General features: G+C 43.3%; 1 protein-coding gene across 2 annotated transcripts; it reads left to right on the plus strand.

Annotated features, from left to right (window-relative positions):
* Positions 1–1,957: 1,957 nt before the first annotated feature.
* On the plus strand, positions 1,958–16,677 carry LOC141176111 (uncharacterized). 2 transcript variants are annotated; one of them, XM_073660103.1, is made up of 7 exons: positions 1,958–2,035; positions 10,943–11,089; positions 11,219–11,398; positions 11,482–11,605; positions 11,689–11,786; positions 11,985–12,075; positions 14,566–16,677. In XM_073660103.1, exons 2-7 carry the CDS (start codon positions 11,012–11,014, stop codon positions 16,011–16,013), a joined length of 2,019 nt encoding a protein of 672 aa, XP_073516204.1. In that variant the 5' UTR covers positions 1,958–2,035; positions 10,943–11,011; the 3' UTR covers positions 16,014–16,677. The 2 variants fall into 2 exon arrangements, with proteins under 2 accessions (XP_073516204.1, XP_073516205.1); XM_073660104.1 differs by having other exon boundaries at positions 14,569–16,677.
* Positions 16,678–19,858: the final 3,181 nt, after the last annotated feature.

The following is a 19,858-nucleotide window of genomic DNA, read 5'->3' on the forward strand; positions in this document are numbered from 1 at the left end:
TGTGTGGATTAGATGGGTTGTTACCGACAACTGGTGAAAATTTCATGTCAATAGCACCTTTAGATAGTTAGGTCCAAAAAATATTTGGACAGTGACATAAGTTTTGGAATTTTAGCTGTTTACCAAAACATATTCAAGATACAATTATATAATCAATCTGGGCTTATAGTGCCAACTTTCAGCTTTAATTTGAAGGTATTAACATCCTAATTGGAGTAAAGGTTTAGGAATTACAACTATGTTATATGGAGCCGCCTCTTTTGGACAATTCTCAAAAGCTCTTTCATTGGCTGTATGGGCTCTTCTCTCATTAATCCATCATCAATGAAGCAAGTAAAAGGTCTTGAGCTGATTCCAGGTGTGACTTTTGTGTTTGGAAGCTGTTGCTATGAACCCATAACACAGAAAAGTTCTCTCAATGGAAGTGAAAAGATCAAATCCCCAAAGGGATTGGAGAAATGTTAGGAGTGACCAAATCAACAGTTTGATACATTCTGAAAAAAAAAGTGCACTGGTGAGTTTGGAAACTCAAAAAGTTGTGGATGTCCACTGAACAAAACAGTGGTGGCTGATTGAAGAATCCTTTCCATGGTGAAGAAAAGCCCCTTTACAATATCAACCGAAGTCAAGAACACTCTCCAGGAAGTAGGTGTTTTTTAGTGTCTAGGTCCAACATAAAAGAGAAGACTTCAAGAGAGAGCAAATACAGAGGGTTCACCACAAGGTGCAAAGCATTAATGAGCCTTAAAAATACAAAGGCTAGATTAGACAATATGAGGCGGGTGTGTAGTACCGTGCCACGGCCACTACCAGAAGACGGCTAGCTCAGCAAGTGAGTATTTCTGGACGGCAACAATAAGTGATCAGCAGGGGAGTCGGGTGTTTGAACCCAACCCATCAAACATCGATGACCTATCCTAAGGATGGATCATCAATGAAAAAGTAGTGGACAACCTCTTTTAGTTGCCCCATTACTTTTGAGCTCTCGAAATGAAGAGGCTTTGTAGACAAATGGTTGCAATTCCTAAACGTTTCACAGGGTATTTTCCAAATTAGTGGCCTGCAGAGCTTAAATCACAAATATTCAGTCACTTTCCAAATACTTCTGGACCCAACTGTATTCATATATTTTCTAATCATGAGCAAGCATGCTTGCCACTGCTCGATACTTAATAGATCATTGCGGTGCTCGGATTTTCAATCAAATATCTCTGGTGCCATAGTTCCTGCCCCACATGTTTTGCGGCTGTTAGACAGCCAATAAACATGCAGGGATTGCCTGCCTTACAAGGTAAAGCCGTGTTGCCTTGTTGGCTACTGGAATTACTGTGATTGGCCGGCCGCATTGCTTCATCTGGTTTTATACTCGAACAAGTAATGAGCGCACCCCAATGATTGATCAAGTATCGAGCAGTGGCGAGTATGCTCACTCATCACTAATATTTACGATACATCGACAGATATTGCATCTCTCATACACGCACGGCTCCGCTCCGTACACCTCGTACACGCGCGGCTCCGCTCCGTACACCTCGTACGCACGCGGCTCCGCTCCGCACACCTTGTACGCACGCAGCTCCGCTCCGCACACCTTGTACGCACGCGGCTCCGCTCCGTACACCTCGTACACACACGGCTCTGCTCCGCACACCTCGTACGCACGCGGCTCCGCTCCGCACACCTTGTACGCACGCGGCTCCGCTCACCTCGCATGCACTCGGCTCTGCTCCGCACACACAGCTCCGCTCCGTACACCTCGTACGCATGCGGCTCCGCTCCGCACACCTCGTATGCACGCGGCTCCGCTCTGTACACCTCGTACACACGCGGCTCTGCTACATCCACACTGTAAACCCCTCCTGACCCCACACATAAACTTCAGCTCATCCAGCACCATGACAACCAGCACAGCAGAGTCCTGCATCCACTGAGGCCCCTGATCATGTGACCCCTGACTCCTCCCCTCCTGTGACCTCATCACAGCTCCTGTGCGCACAGAACAGCCATATATGTGGTGGCGGCTCTGCAGGTGGAGGTATGTGGAGATCCCCCATTACTGGGCGCAGGGGGCATTAACCCCTTCAGCACGGAGACTCTTTTGGGGTCTTGTGTTGCCCCTTTATAAGAATCATAAGGTTTTTGTTCTGTTTCCTGTAATAGATACATACGACCCAACTATGGAGACAGGAAGGGAGGAAACCTATTGTTCTCATAGTACTGGCCCCACAGTGTAATGCCCCCATTATGCCCCTTATACAGGATGTATGATGCCCCCACACAGTGTAATGCCCCCATTATGCCCCTTATGCAGGATGTATGATGCCCCCACACCGTGTAATGCCCCCATTATGCCCCTTATGCAGGATGTATGATGCCCCTACACAGTGTAATGCCCCCATTATGCCCCTTATGCAGTATGTATGATGCCCCCCACACAGTATAATGTTCTCACAGTACCGCTTGAGGTTTTACAGTTGGAATAATCCCTCTGGAATTGGTTTTCCTTTCCCTGCTCCCCTACATGTAGACCCTTGAGCATGTATACATGCATGTAGGGGGGCAGGCTTTACTAGATATCGAGGCTTTGTACAGTAATATACCGCATGAGGATGGTATCAGAGGAGTAAGACATTTCTTGAAATTGAGATCAATAGAGTATAGCCGACATAATGACTTCATGGAGGATCTTCTAAAATTCCCTCTTACTCAAAACTTCTTTCTTTTTGACAGAAAGTACTTCCACCAGCTCAGGGGTACTGCAATGGGGAGCCCCTGTACCTCCTTGCATGTTAAGCTATTCCTGGGCTGATGGGAAGAAACCATAATATTCAGGGATGATCATAAAGTGGTGGCATAAATATATTGGGTTGTGGTATAGATATATTGACGACATTTTTATCATCTGCTCAGGGACGAGTGAACAGTTTCTTGAATTTGTCAGGGAACTCAACATCAATAGAGTAGGCCTGAGATTTACATCTGAGTTTTTTTACCAGTTTCCTTTCCAGGATGTATTAATTTAGCAATAACGGGATGGGACCCTAGGGACACTCTACCATAAACCTACAAGCACTAGCAAAATATTGAAGTGGGATAACCACCACCTCATCTCCTTAAAAAAAGGAAAACCCAATGGGTCAATTTTTACGGTTGAGAATTAACTGTACTAATGTCACAGATTCTAATATACAGCCAATATACATGAACACCAGATTCAGGGAAAAAGGTATCCACAGTACATTTTGGATTCCGCACAATCATTTGCAAAAAAAGGGGAGAGACAGAAACCCCTCCATACCAGACCATGAGACCAAGAAAAAGATGGTGTTTTAAAATCTCCCTTTGCCAACCCGCCTGACGTCACTATTACAAATATCAAAGAAGACTGACCGTCACTGCCAAAACAGAAAACTGGTGTGTACAGGTGCTTACTAAGAGTAGCCATCTCCATATATAACAATCAAATAAAGTAGGACTCTGTAACGCTAAGTATGCAAATATGAAATATATGAAATTTGAATTGCATTACTGCTGTAGAAAGTAGAAATAACTGAGAAATCTTAGCGCTTAAATTGGCCAATTCATGTGTACCCGGCAGCCACGATAAGGAGTTTCTCATTGCCTGGGCCTAACTAGTGTGAATCCTCTCTTAGGCCGGTTTCACATGCCCGTATATTTCCGGGACCAGAAAAACTGGTACCTGAGATATCCGTGTGTCCGTGTGTGGCAACCGTGTGCCGCCGATGTGCTGCATCAAGATCACACGGAATGGCGCCTGGGAATCAGCGCTACAGTTAACACTGTTCCCAAGGGCCGGGTGCTGAACACTGCCCTCATCCTGGTTCCCTGGACAAAGAAGACTGACCGTCCCTGCACCCCCCTCCTCATCTTCCATCTCCAAATTGTGACAAACTGGAAACACTGCCTCAGTGAAGCTGCAACAGGTTCTGATGAAACTCATTTCTTAAGGTGACAAACAGCACACCACTGCAGAGTTGTTGAAAGGTCTAACAGACCAAGCAAATCTGTGGCTTTCGCCACTGAACCTACAACCAGGTATGGTTGTGTGTGATAATGGTCTTAACCTGGTGGTGGCTCTGAAGCTTGGCAAGCTCGCATACGTACCATGCCTGGCCCACGTGCTCAACTTAATGGTTCAGCTTTTTCTGAAACCTACCCAGATTTGCCTGAGCTACTTGTGACAGTACGCCGCCCTTTCGCAGCTCTCAAGTTGGAGCTCACAGACTGTTGTGCAACGTGACCACGCATTGGAACTCCATATTACATGTGTTGGCAAAGCTTTGTGAGCAGCAGAAAGTTGTAGTTGAATACAAGCTACAACATGCCCGTCGGTATTCCGGTCAGCCTCCGCACATCACAACCGACAAGTAGGCATGGATGTCTGACATCTGAGAGGTTATACAAAACTTTGAGGAATCGACAAAGAGGGTGAGCGGCAATGACGCCATAATCAGGGTAAACAACCCGCTTCTGTGTCTACTCAAACGCTCGCTGCTCACAATTAAAGAGGAAACTTTGCATGTGGACCAGGTGGAGATGGAGGAAGAAAGTAGACAGGGTAATACTACCCAGCCCAGCCTCATCTCAACTTCGCTGGATTGGATGATAATGAGGAAGAACAGGAGATGATTGCCTATGCTACAGAGGGTACTAGCCACACCTGATTCATCCTATCTGTTTAGCGTGAATGGGCTGAAGAGGAGAAGGAGAGCGAGGAGGAAAATGAGGAGATGGATAGTAGTCCTCCTGGTGAGGACAGGGAAGTCTGTTGGGAATCTGGCACACATGGCTGACTTTATGTCCCGCTGCTTTCCCGTGACGCTTGCGTTGCACGCAGTTTGACCAATACTGATTACTGGTTGTTCACTCTTCTTGACCTATTCTACAAGCCGAACTTTCAATCTCTCCTTCCTGCAATGGAGAGGGCTAGTAAAATGGTGCAATACCAGAAGTCCCTAGTTGAACAATTAGTACAAAAATTACCATCTAACAACACTGGCAGCAGAGGTCATAGTTCCTTGGACAACGAAGGAGTAGAGATGAAGGAGACTCAAACCAGGTCACATAGAGACAGGGGGAGACTATCAAAGGTCTGGGACAGTTTCATTAGATCCTCCCAGTTCCCTGATGCACGGGATACTCTAACAAGGAGGGAAACGTTTTGGAACAGCATCCTCCATGATTCCTCTGTGCCATACAACTATTGGATATCCGAACTGGACATGTGGCATCAACTGTTTCTCTACACTTTGGAGGTGCTGGCCTGTCCTGCCACTAGGGTTTTGTCAGAGTGGGTTTTTAGTGCCGTTGGGGCATAATAACTCATAGGTGCATCCTTCTGTCAAATGAGAAGGCTGACAGGTTGACTCATCAAAATGAACAAAAGCTAGATTGGCCCAGGCTTCTCAACCCCATCGGATGAGAGCAGCAGAACATAAATCCAATTAAAATGCCTTCATTGTGAATGTACAATTTTCATAGTCATGAAAATACAGAAAAATCTTTAAATGAGAAGGTGTGTCCAAACTTTTGGTCTGTACTGTATGTATATATATATATATATATATATATATATATATATATATATATACATAAATATATATATATATATTTTTTTTTTCTCCCTTAGAGGTCGGGGAGCCCAATAACATCTATTGCTGTTTGACCTGTGATTTCTATCTACACCACTGTGTATAGGATAATAGAGTATATTAAAGTTGTTATGGACGAGACTTAACCACTTCGGACCAGAGCCTGTTTTTGCCTTCGTGACCGGGCCAATTTTTTCAATTCTGACCACTGTCACTTTATGATGTAATTACTCTGGAACGCTTCAACGGATTCCCCTGATTCTGAGGTTGTTTTTTCGTGACATATTGTACTTCAGGATAGTGGTAAAATGTCTTCGATATCACTTGCGTTTATTTGTGAAAAAATCGGAAATTTGGCGAAAATTTTGAAAATTTTGCAATTTTCAAACTTTGAATTTTCATGCCCTTAAATCAGAGAGATATGTCACACAAAATAGTTAATAAATAACATTTCCCACATGTTTACTTTACATCAGCACAATTTTGGAACCCAAATTTTTTTTTGTTAGGGAGCTATAAGGGTTAAAACTTGACCAGCGATTTCTAATTTTTCCAACAAAATTTACAAAAACATTTTTTTAGGGACCACATCATATTTGAAGTCACTTTGAGGGGTCTTTATGACAGAAAATACCCAAGTGACACCATTCTAAAAACTGCACCCCTCAAGGTGCTCAAAACCACATTCAAGAACTTTATTAACCCTTCAGGTGCTTCACAGGAATTTTTGGAATGTGAAAGAAAAAAATTAACATTTAACTTTTTTCACAAAATTGTTACTTTAGACCCATTTTTTTTTTATTTTCACAGGGGTAACAGGAAAAAATGGACCCCAAAATTTTTGTGCAATTTCTTTTGAGCGCGCTGATACCCCATATGTGGAGGCAAACCACTGTTTGGGCGCACGGCAGGGTTTGGAAGGGAAGGAGCGCCATTTGACTTTTTGAATGTAAAATTTGTTTGAATAATTAGCGGACGCCATGTTGCATTTTGGGGGCCCCTAATGTGCCTAAACAGTGGAAACCCCCCACAAGTGACACCATTTTGGAAACTAGACCCCTTAGGGAACTTATCTAGATGTGTGGTGAGCACCTTGCACCCCCAGGTGCTTCACAGAAGTTTATAATATTGAGCCATAAAAATACAATTTTCACATTTTTCCCACAAAAATTGTTTTTCATTCCCTAATTTTGCATTATCATAAGGGTAACAGGAGAAATTGCACCATGAAATTTGTTGTGCAATTTCTCCTGAGTACGCCGATACCCCATATGTGGGGGAAAACCACTGCTTTGGTGTACGGCAGGGTTCGGAAGAGAAAGGAGAGCTATGTTGGCTGGGATAGGTTGCAGACACCATGTCACATTTGAAGAGTCGCTGACATGCCGAAACAGCAGAAACCCCCACAAGTGACCGCATTTTGTAAACTACACCTCTCAAGGAATTCATCTAGGGAAGTAGTGAGTATTTTTTAATTTTTAAATTTATACCATTGGGCAGTGAAAAAAGCATAATTATATTTTTACCGCAAAAAAATGTTTTACCCTCAGATTTTACATTTTCACACAGGGCAATGGGTAAAAATGGTGCCAAAATGTGTCACACAATTTCTTCTAAAAGTGGCAATACCCCATATGTGGCTATATCGTACCGCTCAGCCATACGGCGAGATCTGGGGGGGACGGAGCGCTATTTGACAATTGGAGAACAAATTATTGTAGAATAGGCATTTGGATTTGGGAGCACAAAATTTTATGAATTTCTTTTGGGGGGCAAGCGCCATTTCGCTTTTACAGAGCCTTTCTGCTACCAGTAACTTGGAAGTCCCTTATATTTTTAACAGATGATGGACCTGAGTGGGGACTAGCTTTTTTTGAGGACTGAGTTGAAGCTTTTATTGGGAACATTTTACGTAACATTTATCCGGCGCTCTAGGCTGAGCACTTACTTCGGGGTTTCCATCTAAATTTCCAAGTGATGTAATTCAGATGAAACCCCTGCAGGATCCATTCACTGTAATGAGGCAGCAGAGTTACTCTGGACTCCGTCTGGCCTCTGTTTAGCGGTGTCCTTTTTTTCAGAAGTGCACAAAACTGTGGCCAACCACACTTTTATGCACGCCTAAAACAAATGACACCGTGGGATCACAGGCCAGACGGCATTCACAGTGACCTATATCTGCCTCATTACAGGGAATCTTCCGTCATGGGTTCCGTCTGAATCACTTATTTCAGAGATTTACACGGAAACTCTGGCGTAAGTGCTCAGCGCAGAGCACAGGATAAATGTGAGCAGAGCATTACTGCGATCTTTGGGAGACATAATAAACAAATCAGTAGCAGGTGAAGAATTGGTTTTATTTATTTTTTACGCCGTTCCTCGTGTAATATAACTGATTAGATTACTTTATTCTTCGGGTCGGTGCGATTACAGAGATACCAGATTTATATCGGGTTTTTATGACTGACAGCTGTCACACACTAAGAGACGCTTTTTTTTTTGCAAAATCTAGTTTTTGCATCGCCATATTTTGAGAGCTATAATTTTTCCATATTTCGGCCGACAGAGTCATGTCACGGCTTGTTTTTTGCGGGACGAGTTGACATTTTTATTGGTACCATTTTTGGGTACGTGACATCTTTTGATTGCTTTCTATTCCATTTTTTGGGAGGTAAAATTAACAAAAGCCAATAATTCAGGAATTGTTCTTTGAGGGTTTTTTTTATGCCGTCCTGCGCGTGGTAAAAGTGATCAGGCAGCGTTATTCTTCGGGTCAGTACGTTTACAGCGATATTACATTTACTGTATATTTTTTTTTTATGTTTTAGCACTTTTACACAATAAAACAATTTTATAGAAAAAATATTTTTTTTTGCATTGCTTTATTCTGAGCGCTATAACTTTTTTATTTTTCGGCTGATGGAGGTGTATGGCGGCTTTTTTTTTGCGGAACAAGATGACGTTTTCAGCGGTACCATTTTTATTTCCATTTTGCTTTTTGATCGCATTTTTTTCCACTTTTTGTTTGGCGATATGAGGAAAAAGCATAGTTTTTTGCTCCGTTTTTTATTTATTTTTATTACGGTGTGCACAGAAGGAGTTAATTAGTGTGACAGGTTTATAGCTCGGGTTGTTTCAGACGCGGCGATACCAAATATGTATACTTTTTTTATTTTTGCATAAACATACGGATTTATCGGTTTAATATTTTATTTATTTATTTTGTTGTTTTTTTTTTACAGTTTGAAAACATTTTTTTTTATTTTTTTTACATTTTTAATTAGTCCCTGTATGGGACAATAATTTTTATTTTTCTGATCACTGATCTCATGTAATGTAATAGACATATATTACATTACATGAGATCTTCACTGACTGTTTCACAGTCAGAGTCTCCTGCCTGGCTTCAGAAGCAGGCTGAGCCAGGCAGGACACCATATATGGCAGAGCTGGAGGCGGTCATGTGACCTCCAGCTCCCATAGCAACCCAAGGTCCTGGAAGGTATCAGGGGTCTTCGGAGAGGTAAGTATACCACCCCCTCTCCTCCTGCTGTCTTCTATATGCCACGATCACTATAGATTGCGGCATATAGAAGACAGCAAAGGGTTAACATCACTGGGACCTGATCCAATCAGGTCCCGATGATGTTCCCTGTCAGAGCTATCGCTCTGCACCGCTCCCGCAGCGCTTGCAGGACCCTGGGGGTCCTGAGCGCTGCGGGACCACCCACCGTTTTTAAACGTCCATGCTGCACAGAGCCCAGGCAGTGCGGACGTTTATGTACAGTGGGCAGTCGGGAAGCGGTTAACTAACATTGTGCAGTGACTCTGTTTTCCGTATAGTGATGGATATTTTTTGTTGCTAAATCTTTTATATTGTTTTTTCACTTTTAACCTTTTACTAAACTTTTTTAAACAATTCTGATTAGTGCGATCATACAACATACAAGCCTCTGATTGCTCTGGTGCTGCACTGTACTACTGTAGTGCTGTGTATCATCACTGCCTGTCAGTGTAATACTAATTACCCCATACACATGAGATAAGTGTTGGCTGAATGGTCATTTGGCAGATGGCTATCTCTCCTAACTCCCCTATACACACAAATGTTCAAGCTATGGTTGGTATAAGAGAGTCGGCTCCAGACTCCTCTACAGGAAGAGCAAACGGATTAGTCTCTGAAATTCAGGATGCCAGATCCTTCTCTGCCCTGACATCATAGGTCAGAAGGCCCCAAATAAATTATATAGTCCACCAAACCTCCCAAAAATCAGTGCTTTCATGCAACTTTAGTCTAATGTGAATAGGGGGCGATAAAAGGTAACTTATTGGAAGCTGTCTCTGGCCCAGCATAGTAGACTTTCATACATTGCAGGCCCAGACACCATTATTAGGCATTTAAGTATTGTAGTAACTAAGTAGCCCCAAACAATCGAGTACTTGGGGGAGGAGGGGCATTTAGCCCATCTGTGTCAAACTTTCTTAGATGCCATATTTGCTTTTGACAGCAGCAAGTGGTTAAACTACCAGGGTTTTTATTACAGCCGCACCTGTGCCATCCCTGCGGTGAACATCTATGTTCTGGTGCCCAAAAGAGTTAATTTTTTTTACAACAAATGTTTAACGTGTTAAAAAATAACAAAATGTGTTCTTTGGTATTTGCATGTTTTTTTCTTTTTACAAGAATTGTTGGTGCCAATAATATCTACTTTTTTCTGGTGTTTTTCTTGTAATATAGGAAAGCCTAAGGCCAGAAATAAACTCCATAAAACACTGTACATGGAGACTTTGGTATCAAATCATTTCTGTCCACGGTGTTTGTGCAAACAAAACAGCTTTATAAATGCCTCAAACTTCTGTGTGTGAATCAGACATGAGATCTAACGTGATAGAAGATTACAGTCCGGGGAAGACGGGAAACATTCATATAGACGGCCGGTGGAGATGTAGTCAGTGACGGACTCTGGCTAACTATGTTTTAGAGCCTTAGTAGAAGATGTTGTCCTTATTATGAAGTAGTTATTTCTCATGTCACGTGTAATGAATATCTCCTGCAGTATTGCTAATGCCGATTCCAGTGTCGGTAAATGAGATGAGAATTAGCGTCATGGAAGATGAGTCTATGAGAAACGTATTCAGCTACAGACTCCGAGGAAGAAACTGCTTGTTGTCTGTGGCCTAAAATATATAGGTTTTATTACTAGATGTAAAGAAGAAAACTAAATACTGTAAAATAATAAATCTCATATGTTTCCCTTATTATCTCCAGTAATTGTATTATTACACAGGATTTTTATGATGTTCCATCGGCTCATCTTCTTCTCATTCAGGTCTCTACAATATTGAATCCTCTCAGTGAAGATCTATATAAGAGAATTTTCCTGATTTACCCATCAAGGATGGGTATGGACAGAGACAAGATGGCGGAGAGGATATTACACCTCACCCTAGAGATCCTCTTCCGGCTTACTGGAGAGGTGAGAGATTCTGATGACGTCACATTACATCATTCTTATCTATGGGAATAACAGATGGACAGAACTGGAGAGGTGAGGACTCTGGAAATGTCTGTAGTGAGATTTATTAATGTGTCTCTCCATAACCAGGATTACACAGTAGTGAAGAAGACCTCTAGTGAGCGCTGTCAGGACCCTGTGTCTGAGGGATGGGGAAGACCCCTGAGCCTAATCACTGGGCCTCCACCTCACCCTCTGATACATGAGGACATTAATGACCAGAAGATCCTAGAACTCACCTACAAGATGATTGAGCTGCTGACTGGAGAGGTGACACTGCTGGGAATGCTGGGACATTATACAGTAACGCTATGAAGGGATCGGGGGGATGACGGTATCATTGTATGTGTCAGGTTCCTATAAGGTGTCAGGATGTTTCCGTCTATTTCTCCATGGAGGAGTGGGTGTATTTAGAAGGACACAAAGATCTGTACAAGGACATCATGATGGAGGTTCCCCAGCCCCTCACATCACCAGGTAATAGACAGGGCTAAATACACATGACCTATAATTATCTGTATGTAAAGAATGAATTCAGTCCCTGTATGTGTTTCCTCCAGATCTATCCAGTAAGAGGACAACACCAGAGAGATGTCCCCGTCCTCTTCTTCCACAGGATTGTAAACAAGAAGATCCCAATGTTCCTCAGGATCATCAGGTAGATGGAGAGAAGGTGTCATGAGATCTCCCCTATGATGTGTAGACGGCTGTGAAGGTCTTGTGTTCAGTCTTGTTTTATCCACCAGTATTATATGTTTTATACTTGTGTAATGAGAACGGTGGAGATGGCTGGATTAGAGCTGATCATAGATGGGACTTCTCCTTCTGTCTGTGACTTTTACAATATTTGTTTCAGGGTGAAGATCTGACCCATATTAATACTACAGAGACATATGTGAGGGGTGATGATCAGTGTACAGAGGAGATTCCTACATATGACTACCCAGGTGAGTAGTAACCACTAAATGCAGAGAAGTCACAGATTCTTCCCAGTCACCGGCTGTGGCTGCTTTATTGGTCGTGTAGTCCGGTCGTATCACAATCGTGTGATCACCATTTTGCCGCTAGAGCATAGCATTCTCCCCTAGTTACTCATTTTTCTGATGGAGACTGTTGAGTTTGATCATTTCAGTAGATGTGTTATTGTCTATAGTCACAGTTTTTTACTACAGTAGTTAGTGCCCAAAATACTGATTTAACCCCTTCCTGCAGCCAGATTTGTGTTCCTAATCAGGGCCCATTTTTCAAATCGTGTGTCACTTTATGTGGTGATAACTTTGGAATTCTTCACAAAGGATAATAGGAAACAAATGGACCTTACAAATTATTTTCAAACTTCTCTTGAATCCGACAATCCCCTATATACGGTTGTGCACTACTGTCTGGGCACATGGCAGGTTAAGAAGGGAAGAAGCGCCATTTAGCTATTTGAATGCAGATCTTGCTGGAATAGTTTACAGACACAATGTATTGGGAGCACTGTTCATGGTCACATGGCAGCTGAAAAGATGGCTACCATCTACTCCGGAGCTATCTACTCCGTTTTCCAGATCCCAGGGATTGTCTTGCTCATCACTTATTTAACCCCTCTACATGGATCTGGAGTTACACAGAGACCCCTAGGCTTGCGCCTCGGTGTTACCTGCTATTCTGTGGAGTGAGATGGAAAGAAGAGTAGTCAGATAGCCGGGTCAGAACCAGGAGTGCAGAGAAAATACAAAATCAGAAGACACAGGAGTAGTCAGTAAACGGGCCGGGATCACAACAGAAACAAATACACAAGCCAGGAGCTGAGCACAGAGGACTGAACCAGAGGAGAACAAGGCTGTATCTGGCAGCTTCCAGCCATATGCTTCCAGCTTTAGTAGGGTGCGGTGCTCTCCAAATGGCTGAAGCAGGGAGCAGATTACTCCAGCTGGACAGCACACACACCCATACTGCCAGACTGGATGGTACTACAGGTCCCAGGCACCCAAATCATAGTAGCTGGACAGAGCCTGTGCCGCCCAGAGCTTCTGGTTCTGACGCTGCCTCCATTACCAGCGCCGCCTGCAGGATGAATAAGTCATTGCCTGATGATAGAAACAGACGTCACAGGAGCAGATCCCAGAGGAGATGGGACCCACCATTTGCAGAAGCCCTTATATGTCACAATGTCAGAAAACCAGGGCTGTAGAAATCCCCATAAAGTGACTCCATTTTGGAAATTATAACCCTCAGTGAATTAATCTATAGGAGTAGTGACTATTTTGACTCCACAGCCAATTTCCTGGAAATTAGCACACAGTGGATTTTGGTGAGTGAAAATTGCAAATACGAGGGTTAGTCAATAAGTAATGCCTCCTATTTTTTCTCCTTTTAATTGGCAAGAAATTCAAATGCAATTAGATAGGTTGAAAACCACAACATTAACGATTAATTTGTCACTTTTCAATATAATCTCCATCCATTTCCACAGTCTTTGTTTAACAAGGGCATGTATTCCAGCATGGTAAAAAGCATGGTCTTGCTTCCTAAGCCATTGACGCACGGACTTTTTCACGGCCTCCTCAAACTCAAAGTGAATCCCATGATGAGCTTCTTTTAGCAACCCGAACAGATGGAAGGTCACCACGAATGATGTCATCGACTCGCTGAATGTTGCTTGGAGTCACTGCGGTTACTGGCCTGCCACTCCGCATTTTGTCAGCCAACGGCGATGGCCCTTCAGCTGTGTTACAGCGACAAACCCATCGTCTAACAGTACTGACATCCACTGTTGCATCACCGTACACATTTTTCAGTCTCTCAGAATGGGCGTTTCACCTTCTGCGTGCAAGAATTCAATCACAGAACGTTGTCTAATACGAACATCGATGTCAGCCATTTTGCAAGCAGATACAGTCCTGCCACCTGTTGGTGCAGGAAGTTGCAATTGCTGTGGATTGGAGAAGAAGGTTTGAGGAACTGTGCCACATTCGAATATTTAACATAACTACCTTATTTAAGGAGAAAAAAAATAAGAGGCATTACTTAATGACTGACCCTCGTATATTAATTTATTACCCAACACATAGTGCCCAGATTGTGCTCCAGGAGACACACACCGTAAATTAAGTGGGTTCTTCTCACTATAGTAATGCCAAATACATGGAGGCTAAATGTGGTTTGGGCGCACTGCAAGGCTCAGAACGAGGGGGAGATTTGACTTTGGGAGAGTGGATATTGCTGGATTGGTTTATGGAAGCCATGTTGTTTTTCAAGAGCCTTTGAGCCACTAATAATATGAAAACATCTGTTTTTCCACTGATAGATGATGGACCTGAGTGGAGACTTGTTTTTTGTGAAATGAATTGAAGTTTTTATTGGTATTATTATCACTTACATAACATTGGTATGAAATGGAATGTAAAATTCAAGGATATTATATTAAAAAATAATATTTTTTTTATTCTTAGCAGATGACTGTATCAGGAGATCAGAGGGACAGCTGACATCTTCAATTTTTAAATCAAATGATCTTGAGATTACACAGTATACAATTGAAGTAAATACCATTACTCCAGATATACCATCATCCCTTCACAGCAAAGATCTGTCATCTGATCCTTTGAAACAGGTCCTGTCCTCTGATTCATTACCGACTACTAAGGAAAAAAAGAGTCACAAAATAAGCATTAAAAAACGAACTGCTCCTAAAGCAAAAAAGCCATCTTCACATTCAAAACCTGGAAATAGTTTTCCCCTTAAACATCAAAAAATTCTTAAACATCAAAAAATTCACACAGCAGAGACTAGATTTTCTTGTTCCAAGTGTGGGAAATGTTTTAACCATAAATCATATCTTGTTTGTCATGAGAGAACTCACACACAGGAGAAGCCATTTTCATGTTCAGAATGTGGGAAATGTTTTAACCGGAAATCAGATCTTGTTAGGCACCAAAGAATTCACACAGGGGAGAAGCTTTTTTCATGTTCGGAATGTGGGAAATGTATTAACCAGAAATCAGATTTTGTTAAGCACCAAAGAACCCACACAGGAGAGAAGCCTTTTTCATGTTCAGAATGTGGGAAAAGTTTTAACCGGAAAGCAAATCTTACTAGCCACCTCAGAATTCACACAGGGGAGAAGCCTTTTTCATGTTCAAAATGTGGGAAATGTTTTAACCGGAAAGCGAGTCTAGATATCCACAAGACAACCCACACAGGGGTGATGCCTTTTTCATGTTCAGAATGTGAGAAATGTTTTAACCAGAAATCAGATTTTGTTAGTCACCAGAGAACTCACACAGGGGTGATGCCTTTTTCCTGTTCAGAATGTGGGAAATGTTTTGTGAAGAAATCATCTCTTCTTAGTCACCAAAGAATTCACACAGGGGAGAAGCCTTTTTCATGTTTAGAATGTGGGAAATGTTTTGTAGAGAAATCAAATCTTAATAAACATCAGAGAACCCACAAAGGGGAGAAGCCTTTTTCATGTTCAGAATGTGGGAAATGCTTTAACAGGAAAGCGCATCTTGAAAGCCACCAGAGAACCCACATAGGGGATAAGCCTTTTTCATGTTCAGAATGTGGGAAATGTTTTGTTGAGAAATCAAATTTTAATAAACATCAGAGAAGCCACATAGGGGAGAAGCCTTTTTCATGTTCAGAATGTGGGAAATGCTTTAACCGGAAAGGGCATCTTGATAGCCACCAGAGAACTCACAGAGGGGAGAAGCCTTTTTCATGTCCAGAATGTGGGAAATGCTATAACCAGAAAGAGCATCTTGATAGACACCAGAGAACCCACACAGGGGAGAAGCCTTTTTCCTGTCAAAAGTGTGGCAAATGTTTTGTACAGAAATCATCTCTTCTTAGTCACCAAAGAAATCACACAGGGGAGAAGCCTTTATCATGTTCTTAATGTTGAATATGTTGGAAATCAACTCTTAATAAAAATCAGAGAAGTCACACCGGGGGGAAGCCTTTTTCATATTCAAAATGTTGGATATTTTTAACCGAAAATTATATCTCCTTAAAGGGGTTGTCCACTACTAAAGCAGCCCCTTGTCATTCCTCATGTTTGGCCTGGTTAAAATAGCACTTATACTCACCGTTCCGGCGCTGTTCCTGCGTGGTCATCACTCGCATTTTCGGGGCTCGTTAGGTTGTTACATCACTGGAGCCCTGCGCCCAATCAGCGCCGGATTCACTGTCCCCTTTTTCAGACTTATTGAACATCAACAGGAAGCCAGGAGTGCGGCTGCTCTCTGACTTCCTCTTGATGTTCAATTTGTCCAACTGTGGAGACAGTGACGCCAGTGCTGATTGGGCATAGGGCTCACATGAGCCCAGGGAATGCAAGTGCTGACAATGCTGGAATGGCGCCGGCATGGGAGATTAGTTTGTGTTTTCACAGAAGAAAACCTGTATGTGTTTGAAAATGTGCATATTGCTCCCCCATCTTAATTAAACAGACGTGATAGAATTCTAATAATCCTTCTACACTGATTGGGGACAGTTCATCAGCATTTCTTTACGCGCAGACACTAATGTCTTCCTTGCAAATAAACTCCACATGTAATTGATGAGAACCGACTCATATCCATTGCATCCACACATGTCGTCCTCCACACCCTGTGGTTCCTGTGTTAAATCCAATATAGTGTTGGTGGCTTGGTATTCAATCCGTTGAAGCTGGCACAGTTCCTGTAGTTGCCATTTCTTGTTGCGACTATGCATCCACTCTGGTACTCTTCCCAAGGCGTAGCTTCTGGGGTTGGACATGGTAGCATCTGAAACCTGCTATGTATGCCTCACCTATGGTCTCCTGGGTCTGTCTATATTCCTCCCTGGTTGTGGAACCTTTGAACGGTGTCTACAACCACTAGTCCCCTGCAGCTCCCCTGGATCGGCCGGGCTGAGTAGTATCCCACCGCTGCCACCAAATGTGAAGACACGGGGTCTTCCATGGACATAATACTACTCAGACATCATAGAGTCAAGCAATATGGCAATACTTTATTTAACCAAAAACAATAAACATATAGAACAGTCCCAGCAATGACCCAAGATGGTGCAAAATTACACAGTCTGGCCCCTGCGCTTAGCCTTCCAGGACCAACTACCTCAACCCCGCACCCCGCTTTGGTTGGACACCCACAGAAAGGAAGTAGCTGCAAGCTTAGGAAGCTGATAGTCCATTCAAGTAAGTGGCCAGGAAATCCGAGGATCCTACCCTGGCTTCTCCGAACATATCCATGGAACCAGGTGACTGGATGGTACCAACCTGGCTTTCTCCGAGTGTACCATGGGTTCCAGTTGACCAAAGGGTCCCACCTGGCAACCCCAAAAAACATATCTGTAGCATCGGCGTCTCTGCCTCGTACTAGGCAGAGACGCCGTCCCTCTCACCTCCCCACTCCTGGCGCGGCGCCCTCCAGCGCTTCTCTCCCTGCTGCTTCCGGCACGCGCTCCTTCCCCGGCAGTGTGCTTAGGGCGCGCGCGCTCCCCCGCTCTTAAAGGGACCGCGCGCGCCGTCCTAAGGAGTCCTCGGCCAATTGCCGGAGGACCTCCCATTTATAAGGCACCTCCTCCAAAATGGAGGTACCCGAGCAATGTTGTTTGCACTGTGTCTCACCTGTGCTTCAGCCCTCAGGTTCCGCTGCTAGCCTGACTTCTCGTCCTGCCTGCCAGCCTGTTACTTACCTGCCTTGTCCGTCAGACCGCTCACCTGGGAGCGTCTCCTACTTACCTGCCTTGTCCGTCAGACCGCTCACCTGGGAGCGTCTCCTACTTACCTGCCTTGTCTGCCAGTCCGCTCACCTGGGAGCGTCCTTCAGTTACCTGCCTGTTACCTGCCTCGTCAGTCAGACCGCTCACCTGGGAGCGTACACCAGTTACTTGCCTGTTACCTGCCTTGTCTGCTGACTGCTCACCTGGGAACTGTTAGAACCTTGTTCTTAGGTTTTTTCCTTTGCTGGTCACTTGACCTTGTTGGCCTATTTAATCCTGCTCCGCCCTTCTGGCTTTGCTGGACTTCATTGTTTAACTACTTTCTAGCTAGCCTGTGCTCTGTATCTAACTCTGTTAGTTTGCTTGGTCTACGGACCTCTATGTTCTATATATTTTGTTTGTTCGTCTGTCTGCTACTATTTCTGTTAGGAGGTGTCCCATTTTCCTCCCAGTCCTTAGTACTTGTAGGGATTCCTTCCCCACATCTATAGGTCTCCGTACAGACTAGCTTAGGACTTTAGCAGGTCTGATCGCAGGATCAGGTCCCCTGTTACATCGTAGGGATTAAGCTGAGTTCTATCGTAGGGACAGATCTCCTCTCTTTCCTTAGCGCTGGTAGCAGAACATAACAGTAAGTCCAGCCCAGCAAATGCTCTAAGGAAAGATTTTTTCTGTTCCATCATGGTGTCGGTTCTGGATTTGGCTAAACACCTGCAGGGACTCTCTTTGGAGGTGACTGAGCTCCGTCAACACGTGAGTAACTGTCCTGGAGCACATTTCTTGGAGCCTAAGGTACGTTTGCCGGATTTATTTTTTGGTGAACACCGAGAATTTTTTTCATTTAAAAATGCTTGCTTATTGTATTTTCGTTTGAGACCCAAGTCCTCTGGGGATGATTCCCAGCGCATAGGGTTTATAATGTCACTTTTGCGCAAAGAGCCTCAGGAGTGGGCCTTTTCTTTGCAACCTAGTGATACATGCTTCAGTTCAGTGGATAGTTTTTTTTCTGCTTTGGGGCTATTATATGATGATCCTGACCGTGTCTCATCAGCTGAGACTGAGTTAAGACGTTTGAGACAGGGATCAGGTAATGTGGAAAAATATTGTACTCATTTCCGTCGATGGTCTACTCAAACAGGGTGGAACGATTCTGCTCTGAAAAGTCTATTTCTTGCTGGGCTCAGTGAAAGGGTTAAAGACCTGCTAATTGCTTATCCTACACCTGAAGATTTGCAACAGGCTATGCAATTAGCTATACGGGTGGATAGGAGACTGCGTGCAAGGGTTAATGAGAGCAAATCCTCTGCTATGTCAGTTTCTGGTTATGAGAATGTGTGTACTAACAGTGGTGAATCGATGGAGATTGGAGCGATGGCACCTCGCTCTCAAGAAAAAGATCGCAGATTTTCTGAAGGCTTGTGTTTCTATTGCGGAAAATCTGGTCATTTGATTAAAGGCTGTGAGCTTCGTATCAAGAAAGAAAAAAAAATGGTCAGTCATGCCCGTATTGCCTGTTTAAATTCCAAGGGTGTATTTTTAGCTGCTTCCACGATTGCTCAGGAAAAATTAATGGAATTTCGGGTGTTTGTTGATTGTGGGTCTACTCTGAATGTTATTGATGGGGGATTCTTGGAAAGACTCAATTTAAAACCCGAACCTTTATCATCCCCCATTGCTGTGGTTTCTGTGGATGGTTCCCCTTTGAAGAATATTACTCTCAAGGTCTGTGAATTTCCTCTCACTATTAATGGTGTTCACCATGAGAAATTGGATTTGGTAGTGTTGAATAACTTGCCTTCTCCAGTAATATTGGGATTGCCCTGGTTAAAATTTCACAATCCTGTACTGGATTGGTCTACCAGTGAAATTAAATCCTGGAGCCATAAATGTTATGACAAGTGTTGTAACGGGCGTATTGCAGCTTTGGATAGGGGGGAATTGCCTGTTCCTATTCAGGATTTTTGGAGAGTTTTTTCTGAGAAGGAATCGCAGGTTTTGCCTCCCCATAGAGACTATGATTGTTCTATTGAATTT

This window comes from Phyllobates terribilis, unplaced genomic scaffold (assembly GCF_046119375.1).
Source record: "Phyllobates terribilis strain yellow unplaced genomic scaffold, ASM4611937v1 Scaffold_17__1_contigs__length_24005725, whole genome shotgun sequence".
In the NCBI taxonomy this organism is placed as follows: Eukaryota; Metazoa; Chordata; class Amphibia; order Anura; family Dendrobatidae; genus Phyllobates; species Phyllobates terribilis.